The following is a 12,882-nucleotide window of genomic DNA, read 5'->3' on the forward strand; positions in this document are numbered from 1 at the left end:
TTAAAGTGACACAAAAGGACAACGTCAAAACCCGGTGATGGAAATGCCAGATGTATTTATACATTCATACATATATACAATACCAGTCTCCTTTGTCGCTGAGTTTTTCTTGTGCAACAGAGGAGTTCTGCACCGCGATTCGACAGGGTGCTTATTTGGAGAGTGAGATGATGCACCTCCATTTAACCTGCATCTGTTTTGAAAGCCTTGTCACATACTTGTCGCCTACGTTGTTACCAAAGCAACTCATGCAGATTGATTATGTCTGGACACGCAAATATCATTTGATCACTTGCAATTAATAGTGCAAACAGTCTGCCTGAAAAGATCTGATTTGAGAAAAAGTCTGATTTGCCTGCAGTCTGAACATAGCCTAAAGAGTGTTAATACTGTGGCTCTGCCTATGTCCATTTGGTGGCAGAAATTACACATTCATCTTCAGAGGCCAATACTCGCATGGCATATTCATCATTCCAGTTATATCCGCACTTTCCGAATAGTTCTACCAGAAAGACTCAGAGGCCAAGTGAACTTTACATGGTATTATAAAGCATTAACAGATGGTAGTGAGCTGCAACTTATGCTAAAAAGCTATCATTTCTAAAAGTTTTTTTTTTTTCAATCAATCAATTAATCAATCAAACAACATTTACATTTATTTATATGGCACATTTAAGTTTTACACTCCCAAAATTACAAAATGTCAATACACCTATAAAACAATACTCATCATCACTATTCAGTCTCCAAGCATCTAAGGGCAACTATATGCAACAGAGTAGAGATGCATCTTCAACACTGACTTAAAACATTCAATCGAGTCACAGGATCTAATATGTATAGGGAGGCTATTCCAGAGAAGGCACGATCTCTTTTAGTCTTCAGCAGACATTTTTGGACATTTAAAAGGAAACTGAGACTATTTTAAAGGTCTAGCAGATGATGCTGTAACAGGCTGGAAGTATATTCTGGAGCAATTTTCAGATCGATGCTTGGTTATGGAGTCTAATATACACATTTTTTCACCATTATGATGAGCAGAGTTAAGTAATGATAGCATTTTCATTACAAAATGGTTCACCGTTAACCGTACTCAGGACAAACTAAAAAAAACAATTTTCACTCAGAAATTGCTAGTAAATGTAACAAATATTTACAAGTTACACATTGAATTAAATGTGAGATTTTGAAGTAGAAAGACTTTTTTTCTTGTGGAACATATTCCAATAATCTTTTTTATTTAACTTGTTTAAAATAATTGTTTACAGTGCAGGAAAACTAAGCTGGTGGAACAGCTTTAGTGATGCGGCGACTCGCTAAGGTAAATCAGGTGTGGCTAGGTAGCTAACTCTAGCTAATATTTGGTTGAAGTTACAAGTCAATATATTAACTAACAGATGAAGTGAACCGGATAAATGCCTGAAAATCGCACACACCAATGTTTGTTTACCAATGAACACGTCATCACAAACATATTTGTTTGTACATTCGAATCCTCGTTTCGAACCACACTGGGGGGAAAAACCTTAACTGTCAAAAATGGAATTATGTTTATATTTGTGTATGTGTGCATGAGAGAGAGAGCAGAGCAATAACAATAAACATTAATTGTGATGTGATCCCGTGTCAAGGAGTTTGTCTTGCATTGCACATCCATGGGAATGTGCTCTCCTCATGCTGTATGTTGAAGTGGTTGTACTGTCGTAGATATGCAGAAACTGTGAATGCAAATGAACCTCCTGCACCTGTACCTTCCAATTACCTCCCAAGAATTGCATTAAGCCTCTGGAGCCAAGGCTCACTGGAATAACAGAATAACAGATGAGATGGCAAAATTACTAACGTGCCTGGCAGGAAATTGGAAAATGGGAAATCTGTCTGGTGAAAGTATTCAATTACTGTGCTCCTTTTCCACACGTTCGGCCACGTTTCTGAAACATGGTAATTTCCGCTTTTCTCACCGCCTCTTGTGCTGAGAACAGAGCCTACACCAATCACAGATTATTATTACACAGATATGAATAATACACACTCAAGTTCATGGCTGCACTCTTAAAGATTTTCCCTCAGCTCTTTTCCCGGCTCTGCTGTTATGCTTTAGAACGATGATGAGTTTAAGATAAAGAAGGGTGGAATTTGGCAGCATAAAGGACGACATCAGGCTCGCCCGCACCTTTAAAGTCAAATAAGAAATCTTTAATCTAATCGCACACTTAGGCTCAGTGCAGGCGCACATAAACAGACACCCTCCGTCTACCCTTCCAAGTCAGTTCTGCCGTACCCGATCCCCCGGTTCCTCTCTTTTCAGCTGGGAGATGCTATGTGTCTAATTCCACGTTGTTATTGATGCTGGCTGCTCCCCTCGATAAGAGCAGGCGGAAAAATCAATCACTCCCATTAGACGCTGAGAGAGTGACAAGAGGGCAAACCCTGGCAAGGGCCTCCACACACCCCCTCACTGCATTCGCTACTGTGCGCTTTGCTCTTTTACTGTATCTTTTATTTAAGTGTCTCTTTTACATGTCTGTTTGTCTACCTTTGTCATGCCTTTCCCCATTTCACACTTTTAAAAGCTCAGCTTGTGTTGAATGTATCTTTTGTTGTGTTGCTTTATGATTTTACACTTGTAAATAATAAATAAAGTTAACACAAATACATATTATAATAATAATCACAACAAATAAAATACCAACGATAAAAATAAATCTGTGCTTTCAAATTGTACATGTGCGTTGTTTCATAAAGAGTTTATGAAACCTATTTCTTTTCAGATGTCATTCCATTTAATGATAAATCATGAAAAGAAGACCTGATGGAATTTCTGCACAATTTGCTCAATCAACACAAAGGTTAATAATGTTAAAGTTCTCCATTCACCCAAAACTCCAGCTTCTGTTCATAAGAGAGGGTCATGATCTGTGCCGTAATGGGAATGATCGCCACCCACAGCTGCAAGTTTAGGGCAGATCAACTGTCTACCGAGTGCACTTATTTTCAATTCATTACAGGCCACAGCCACCGTCGATAAACAGTTTGCAGGAAACAAAGGCACCTGGATCCATCATGTACTGTAATCGTGCTGCACCACATGCACTAATAAGCATTTGAATGTTTGTTCTTTAAAGTAGACGCTGCTGTCCAATAAATGGGATTGTGCATCTAAGGTTTTATGATGATGCATTTTAAAAGCGTAAAACAATTGATTTGCAAAATTCGAAAAGTTTTATCAGCACGCACTCTATTTACAGCCTGAAGTCCAAGAGCAAAAAAAGTCTCTACAGAGGACGTAATGACATTCTAAAACCTCCAAGAAAATCGTGAACTGATCCGTAAAGACACACCTGAAGTCAATAATGAGCGAGGGAAACAGGACAAAAGAATAAAAGAACGAAACTGTGATTCATCAAAACAATTTTAGCAAATAAATAACGGAGCAATCTTCGAGCTAATGGAGCCCTTTCACAGTCGAATAACTCAGCACACACACTCCATTAACTAAACTCAATACCAAGATCATTATTATCTGATAGACATACAAAAGAAGCACCCCATAGCCAAGCCTCTCAGTCCACATGGCGATTAATTACTTTAATTCACCCTAATGTTAAATAACAATATATGTGAGTGTATGTCCTGCAGAGCCAGACTCACAATAAAGCAGCATCTCTAAATTGTCTCTATGGTCATCTCTGCTCAGATTGATTATCTTATCAGCATTCACTTGCTTCACAAGTTCAATTATTTTCCTATTAGGCCCAGTCTACATTTAAATCTTATTCTGTAAAGGGCACCATCTAAAGTAATGTGCTTTTTCTTTCCTGAAAAACAAAGGCACAAAAGTGCATGGGTCTGATTTCCTTGCAAGCCCCAATAAAGCATGTGTTTGTGCATATATGTGTGTATGATAAGATCCCAGCATCACTTTCCCGTTTTAGAGATGCTCTACAGAGCTGCTTTATACCTGAATTAAACTCATTTTATATTTGATTATCTTTAAACATGACCGAATCAACACTGAACTGACCTCATCTGAACAATGACACTATTTTCTTTTTAGAGCGGCTTTACAGCAGAATTGAACTCTGTTTGCATCATTGAATCATTATTTTCCTGTTTATCCCTAAAGCTGCTTTGAAACAATCTGTATTGTGTAAAGCGCTATGTAAATAAAGGTGACTTGACTAGACTAGGGTGACACAGAAAGAGTTTAAACTCTTGGCAGCCATCCCTCTTTCTTATTCTCTTTCCATCTCTGTATTTCCCCCGTACTGATTTCCGATCCTGAGCTTGAGGGTAAATCCTGCTTAGCATCGCCATTCAGTCCTGCACATGAAATCCATTTCTTGGCTCTCCACTCTCTTAAGGGTGAATCTGTTCGAAAAAAGCGCTCAAGTATTGCTTTTCTCTCCTCTCATTCATATACCTGCTGTCAGTGAAACTAAACATTTAGTTCAGGGGTGTCAGACCCTTTTTTACCAAGGCACGAGCCCCTGTAAAATATTACAGATAAATCCTTATCTGACAACCGAGGTTGCCATAAAGTCTAGACCGACCTGCGAATCATTTCCCTTGATAATATTTCAGCAATTGTGTCGTGTGTTTTCTATCAGATGCTTAGAATCAGAACGATGCCAGAATCTGAATGAATCACTCTTTTAAACCAATCAGCAAAAGTGACTATAACTGTCCTCAATTCAGTTTGATTCATTCAAACAGTTTACTTATGCAGTGAATCGTTTGCAGCGGTTTCTCACACCAAAATATTAACAGGATATTTTATAAGAAAAAAAAAAGCACTGGATGAGCGCTTATATCTTTTATCATTTGTCGGAGATGAAGCAGTTTTTCTTTTTTTTTTTCCTCATTGAGATTATGAACAACGCTGTACTGCAGGTAAAGACAATCTATATCCATATATTCATAATCTAAAAAATAAAGAGTGTCAAAATATGAGGATGCTTTTTTTGAAAGGCTAGAAACACCCCTGATTTACTCTAATCACTCTGAAATTAAACTAAAATAAGGCCTAAACCACTTCTAATGTGTGTAGCCTACTTTGAAAACACAAATGAAAAATAGACCACAATGATGGGCTCCCGGTTGTTTTTTTGTACTTAAATGTATTATCAATTAAATATATTTTGTTTATATATGTTCTATATTTTTTATTGATTTCATAAATGCTGCATATATTTTGTTACATAAAAATATAAATGTCAAAATAATAAAAAGAGGAGGACCTGATCACATCATTCTCTTTCAATTGAGAACTGTACAGTATCGCCTCCATAAGTCAGTTATAGAACAATACTGCCATCTTTTGGAAATCTGTCTGAAACGCCTCTATTCTGATACTGTACTTGAGTAGCAAGATTTAAGTTACAAAATAATTGTTACAGTTAAGTTAAAAATATGTTAAACAAAATTACTGACTGAAAGCTCTCTCATTTATTTTATTTTTTATAACTATGACTGTCAAATATGACAAAAAGATATTTCCTTTGCGTGCATTGTGTGATTAATTAGACCATAAATTTGGAATATAGCCTTAAACTGATTTTCAGTGAATAGGTTCCACCTTAAACCCTGGGTTAAGCTGTGGTCCAGAACAGGGCTAGCACTGCTTTTTGGGAATAACCTTGAACTGCAGTGCCAAAGGAATGACAATGCTGTTACAGTATTAGAGTTGTTAAGCAACAGACAACCAATCAAAAACTGAGTGCTTACCTCATTAAATATTCATGTGAGATGCAGAGTAGTTGCAGAAACATTCACATAGTTATCATTGTTGTTTGGATTCAGCATCTAAGGGGAAATTAAGAATGTACAATGATGACAAACTGTGTTTAAAGAGGTAATGAAGTGACCTGACCTCCAAAAAATAATTACTAACCCATGGTGTAATCATGGTCCTGGAGTACAAACTGCATTATGGATATCTCCTTTATTAACTCATCAGATCCTTAGTAGAAACCTGAAATGGGTCTGTAAATTAAGGGAAACACAAAATGTGGCATGTTGGGATTACTCCCGAACTAGGGTTGGGAAACAATGTTAGCAGCAGTGAAATGTGGAGTTATGTGGAAATGTCATGAATTATAGCCTGGTTTATGAGAACTTCAGTACTCAGTAGCTTTAGTTGAAACTAGATTTAAGGACATCATTTATTATTAAACAACTAAAAGCCCATTTTCGTGATTTGGTCAATCATAATTATGACATAAAAAGTTGACATTTTGATAAGTAGAAATAATGAGACAAAAAGTCACAATCATGGCAAAAAAGACATGAAGGAAAATTGTTATTATTATTAGATAAAAAGACACAATTATGACATAAAAGATTAAATTATTTGATAAAACAGGTCAAGAGTAAAGACATTTTATGTCATAATTATGTCTGTTTATCACATTATTTAGACTTTTTGTTATATCATAAGTATTATTTACCAAAGCAAGATTTTTTCTTCTTATAAGGCAGAGTTGGGCTTCCATAATTGTTTACCTTAACAGTGTGCATCATTTACAAACAATAGGTAAATTCGCAAAAGCCGTCGTATACACTGTAACATGTGATCAGTTGAATTAAAGTCCCATTGTAGTCAATAATTGTATCCCTTAAAACTCATCTTTGATTTTTTCCTGTGAAAAAAAGTATTCATGCCTTAAAATAGCTTGAATGTAACTCTTCACTCTTGCTTTAGTTAGTATAAACAAACGCATACATATGCAAATGAGCCCCGCCTCCACTCACTCATACAGGCTCGTCTACAAGTTGATGTATCAAAATGGTAACACGTTTTATGTCTTGATCTCTACACTGCCGGACACATAACGGTAATTAATATAATAAGCCTTTGGCTAAGCTACGTTATCTAACAGCTAATAATGTGTTTCTAATGTTACACAAACCATATTCCCGTTCTCAGGCAGCTGCTTTCTACAAATCAGCATCCTTAGAAACACTTTGAACAACGTCAGTGGAGTAAGGCATATTGTTCTTCATAACATTGTAATGTACATATACATAATTCACCAGCTATTTAGCTAAATGTGCCTGATTTTTCATATCAACAGAAAAATATACAGGGATAACCTGGCTTTATTGCACATTCCAGCACATTGATTGGTTAAAAGTTAGTTTGCGACGTCAGAAAGCGTTTTTTTCACAGCAGTTTTATGGACAGAATATTCAGCAATGGTGTTGACTTATGAATTTGCACATGATTTGTCAAAAAGCATATTAAAAACACCACATACTGTAGACATAAACAACATTAAAAACGTTTAATGTTTTGTTTTCACCACTGGGGATCTTTAACTTAAAAAAAAGTAAGGTAACTTATTAAGTAAAATTATTAAGTAGCCTAAATAAACCATAAATATTTGGGGGGAAAAAACTTGACAATTCCCCATAACTTATTTTTTTCAATTACGCATTAAGTTTACTCACTTTAAATAATTTTAAGGCAACGGGTTTCCTCACTTTTTTGAGTCAAGTCAAATGATCACTTTTTACAGTGTACAACTTATCATTTCTGTCATGGCACAAATAGATATTCTAGTAGCCTACTGTACTAAAATTATGCTTGATTCTGTCTAACCACTGTTTATTGGGCAAGACAGAAAAGGGTAGACTATTAAATGCTAAAACGGCTTGCCATAAGACGTGTAACTTACACAGTTAATTAATAATGCGCAACAAAGCATGTCATGTAACCTCTATTATTGTAATATATTTTGCCATTCATTCTCAGAGCTATAAATAGATGTTTCATGCGGGAGCCTTTCTGTCTGTGAGCTCCACAGGTTACATTGGGACAGCAAGCAGTATGTGGCAGACTAGCATAGACAGTTTTCAGACTAGCATAAACGAAAATCTATGCTCAGAACATTTTGGTTGAGCCAAAAACAAAACGACCACCTCACATCCTCCTTGAAAGTTTGTCATTGAGCTCGATCACAATGGTATGTTAAATTCAACAATATCAATGGCGAATTCGTGAATCATAAATCCTGCCAAAAGCGAAGGCTCTCTTCTTCATATTCAAGAGCCAGGCCTTCGCCATTGGAAAATTGCTGGCGACAACGTCATGGGCTAATATATTATGAAGGTAAATGAGTAGCAAAACTCGAGAGCACGTAGATGTGAATTTGAGAACTTGTACAATAAATATTTGTACCTGTATGCTCAAATTTACACTCACAGCTCTGATGTGAAAACCTGTAAAATAAAAATCTGAAGTTGAATGTTGAAATTTGTACTCGCAGAGAATAGTCACAAACCTGTATTCTGAATTTGAAGCTGCAGACAAGTAGTCACAGATGTGTAAAATAAAATGCCATTCACAAAAATACAATGACTGACACAAACGTGTAATATATATTTGCACTTCTTCTTACATTCATATTCCCAGTACAACCTCAAATAGGCACTTGCAACTCCTCAAATCTGTCACTACAAGTTCAAATTTCGCGCCTTGACTTTTGCTACTCTTTTCGCGATATATGAGGTGCAAAACTGACTTGTGCACTTGCAACTCAGAGGAGCGAGAGAAGGGGCGCGGGCGGGAGCGGGGGTGTTTAAAGGAGCCGTTCTATTGGCTGGCGCCTAGCCAATGAAATGGGTCTTTTATTGTACGTGATGATTTTTATACACATTTTCACATTTTGTATAACTTGAAACACAACAATAATTTAAATAAAAAGAAACAAACAAACATTTAAAAAATAATAATAATAAAGGGCATCACAAACATAGGCTATGTTAAATTCATTTAGCAGAGATACAGATCTCTGGGCTTTTTGATTTTTAAAAAACTTTACAGACTCAAACTACATTTTAAAGGCTGCTTTAGCATAATTGGGTTTTGAGTTACTCCATTTAGTTTGATGAATATACAATTTTCATAATAACAAAAACAAATCGATAACATATATTGTTCCCACTCAATTGAGGGAAACATAACCAAATCAAATTTAGATGGAGGAGAATAAATATTAACAAAAAGAGATCTAATCTATTGGTTACTGCATTAATCATTAATTAAATTAAGTTTATCTAAAAACAAATGTTTGGAGACTTTACATCGTACTGTGTTACACCAAGAGCCATGATTTCTGAATAGAGATACATTTTTGGCAGAAATAGAATTGATTACAATAAAATATTATTTAACAGAAATATGACAGTAATACCCCAAAACTCACCATCAGAATTCAACAACTGACCAACTAATAGTTGGCTATATCAGACTCAAACCAATGTTTAAAAAATAAAGCTTTTCTTTGGTGTGTAATATATTTATTATTCCAAATAAAAAACGAGTGAGGAGAGAAGTTATGTTTAAAAGCCAAACACCAAGTCAAAAATAATTGCTTGTGAAAATCAGCTTGCGTGTTAAATTAAGCCATGTTTTTCAGATAGTCCACGAGGAGGCGGGTTTCGTGACATCATCACGTACAATAAAAGACCCATTTCATTGGCTAGGCGCCAGCCAATAGAACGGCTCCTTTAAACACCCCCGCTCCCGCCCGCGCCCCTTCTCTCGCTCCTCTGAGTTGCAAGTGCACAAGTCAGTTTTGCACCTCATATATCGCGAAAAGAGTAGCAAAAGTCAAGGCGCGAAATTTGAACTTGTAGTGACAGATTTGAGGAGTTGCAAGTGCCTATTTGAGGTTGTACTGGGAATATGAATGTAAGAAGAAGTGCAAATATATATTACACGTTTGTGTCAGTCATTGTATTTTTGTGAATGGCATTTTACACATCTGTGACTACTTGTCTGCAGCTTCAAATTCAGAATACAGGTTTGTGACTATTCTCTGCGAGTACAAATTTCAACATTCAACTTCAGATTTTTATTTTACAGGTTTTCACATCAGAGCTGTGAGTGTAAATTTGAGCATACAAGTACAAATATTTATTGTACAAGTTCTCAAATTCACATCTACGTGCTCTCGAGTTTTGCTACTCATTTACCTTCATAATTAATATACATGAGCCAAGCTTAGTCATTGGAACATTTCGGAGCGACGTCTGCAGAACGTGATTAAAATTCAAAAGCTAAACTCTGCGTCAAGTGTAAGGTGACAAACAGACCGCTTGATGGTGCTGTGAGATACAGCTAGTGCTAACGCTGTCACTGTGCGACCCGTCTGAGAGGGAGAGGAGGAGGAGAGGAGTGGAGGAGGAGGGTCTTAAGCGAAAACAAGCAGAGAATCTGGCAGAGCAAGCGGTTAGCAATGGAGAGATACGAGTGAATGGTAAAAGGGGTGAATCTTGCAGTCACGGGAGCATGTTGATATGGACAGAGTCCAGCATGCGCGAAGTCTCTGTTAGTAATCCTTCACAATTGACGCAAAGGGGGTGGACGCAACCCAAGAGCGGAAACAAAGGCGCTTTGGTTTGAACATAACACATCTGTAAAGAAGGGGGATAATTGGTGAGCAACAATTTCAGTTTTCAGAGGTTTCTTTTTAAAAAGAAACCGCATATATCACACGCAGAGTGACGCTACAGTTGTGTTGTCAGGTATTGAACTAATCGATCTGATGTATGTTGCACTTCTGCTACATTGTTCAAAAACGCTGATGGCAATCCAGTTTATTATGCACGAAATGTCACTTACTTGCCTTTTTATTCTCCTACGTGTCTGATCACGGTCTCTATCAGCCGCCCCACTTACTTATCTTCTGTATCGTATTCTCTTGCCCAAATGTAGGCTACTACAAAGTTTTTTCCTTCCAGCTCGAGACAGTTCAGTGGTCTTTCACATGGCCAGGCATGTCCCATGTGATAGCTGGTGTGTTCAACTAAAGCTACAAATAAACCCGCAATGGAGTATAATTTGTGTTAGGGAGCTATCACTTAAGGTTTTGTAAAATCTATCTTTTATTAAAAATGTAGCCTATGTAGCTGTGATATACAATACATATTGTTGATTGACAGTTCACTAAACATGAATCTTTCCATTTGTCAACCATTTCTAAGCCTTCAATACACATCCCTGGTGGAAAAAACAAAACGACTTTTAGCTTTTCAGTAGTCAGGCTGTAAGACCAGCTGGCTAACCAACTGAACACAAGGTTGGTAAGCCTGTGAGACCATATAAGACCTAATGTGTTTTTCAGCAGTAATAATTTTATGATGATTTAAAAAAAACTGTTATTTTCATTGGCATTAACTGTTGGTAAGTTTTATGGCTTCTAAAACACATCAACTGCCTTCTGCAGAAGTGCATTGCATGGCCTAGTGAAGGTATCCCTTGCATATTTCTTGTGTAATTTTTGGTAAATGAATCAGATGGTAAGTAAATGTTTTTGGTCCGATTGTCTGAACTGCCATAGTTAAGAATCACCTAGTAGTGGGTTCAAATGCGTCGTGTGGTGTGTGACATCACAACTATTAAATATGCTGAATAAACAAATAACCCAGCATGTGGCTGTAAATAACATTAAAAACTTTGTGAGCATCCCCATTTTTTAATTCCCTTACTCTTCACTACCACATTTAATGAAAAAGATTGTATCAGAGGCAAAATGATCAAGGAGACAGTGCATTGCTGGTCTTATATATTCATTTGTCAAGAATAAAAGTAAATGACTGGAACAGATGTACAGATGACCTCTGCTCTGGCAAGGTGTGCAGTACTTACTTGGAGAAAAATGCTGATCATGTGTTTTCCGTTGACCTTTGACCTCACTGTGTTTTCAAAGTTCAGATATATGCATCTACAAACTATAAAAATGTACCTGAATTCAATGCAGTGGATTCAAACTTGAATGAAATCTGTAAGTCACTTGTGGATAAAGGTGTCTGTTGAATGCATACAATTATTTCAGTTTTATGTTAGATAAAAAGAGGTGTAATTTAGAGGAATATGTTTAATTTAGACTTCACTTTGCACTTTGCTCAACTACTTGATTGTTTGTATTGTTGCCAAATGTAAACCATATTATTGCCAAGCTCTAATTGGCTAAATGTGACTATAAACTAAAACATCATGATTTTTTTGTAAAGCTGCTCTACAGTGTATTGTTAAAAGTGCTAAACAAATAAAAATGGACTTGTCTTATTCAGCGCTCAAGATTTAGCATTTCAGATGCATTTAATTTTCTTTATTAAAGAAGTCACTCTTCTGCCTGCTAATTAAAGAGATAGCACTTTTTTGTTTACCGTAGCTTGTTCCCTTTCTTTGAGTCTGTAAACATGCAAGTGTGATGAAGAGAACAGATGTGCAGACTTGTGTCCTCATTTTTATGTTAATTTCCATCGCTCACACTTTTAGTTTTTGACTCATTCTGTTGAATCGTTGTGTTTCAGGTCCCTCAGTATGAGTCGAGATGGATGGAGAAAGAAAGCCAGTGAAGGTGACGGGTGGGGAGAAAGGGTAAGAGTCTGTTTTTCTTTGTTATTTAATTTAATGTTATTGATATCAAGAAGGCAAGCAGCTGTTTTTTTTTTTTTACAGTTGAGTTGTCCTCTGACGTATATTGTGTTGTTTTCCCTGGCTGCCTCTGTAAACACTGTAAAGTATTATTTTTACTATTATTTTAACTTGTTCTTCGATTTCCACATAACCGTCGACTGCCTTCCTACCAGGTGAACGTTCCCCCTCAGTGAGCGCTGGTGTGTGTATGTGTGTGTTCCTGCTGGAGTCTAGACAGGTTTTCATTTGTATTACACCAGTGAGTAATCTCAATTTTCCTCACTGGTGACCAGCACCTCTGCTGTGCCGCCACAGTCCGAGCCCTGCAAGAGATTTGATGGGCTTCAGCGTCCTGATGTTACTCAGGCATTAGCAGAACCGCACTAGAATAAACAACTCCAAGAGCTTCTGTCTTCACTGCTAACATTACAATCACAATATGTCCCAATGAT

General features: G+C 36.7%; 1 protein-coding gene across 6 annotated transcripts in view; it reads left to right on the top strand.

Annotated features, from left to right (window-relative positions):
* The window catches only part of rev1 (REV1 DNA directed polymerase), a 132,265-nt gene that overhangs the window by 104,735 nt on the left and 14,648 nt on the right, over positions 1-12,882 (top strand). For 4 of the 6 annotated variants that reach the window (XM_079618791.1, XM_079618788.1, XM_079618789.1 and 1 more), the window contains one exon: positions 12,325-12,391. In XM_079618791.1, coding sequence (XP_079474917.1) covers positions 12,335-12,391 — 57 coding nt within the window. In that variant the 5' untranslated portion in view covers positions 12,325-12,334. Of the gene's footprint in view, positions 1-10,159; positions 10,445-12,324; positions 12,392-12,882 lie in introns of those variants that run through there. The other 2 variants (XM_079618790.1, XM_079618793.1) reach the window with 1 other exon arrangement.

Source organism: Phoxinus phoxinus (assembly GCF_949152265.1).
Source record: "Phoxinus phoxinus genome assembly, chromosome: 7".
Lineage (NCBI taxonomy): Eukaryota > Metazoa > Chordata > Actinopteri > Cypriniformes > Leuciscidae > Phoxinus > Phoxinus phoxinus.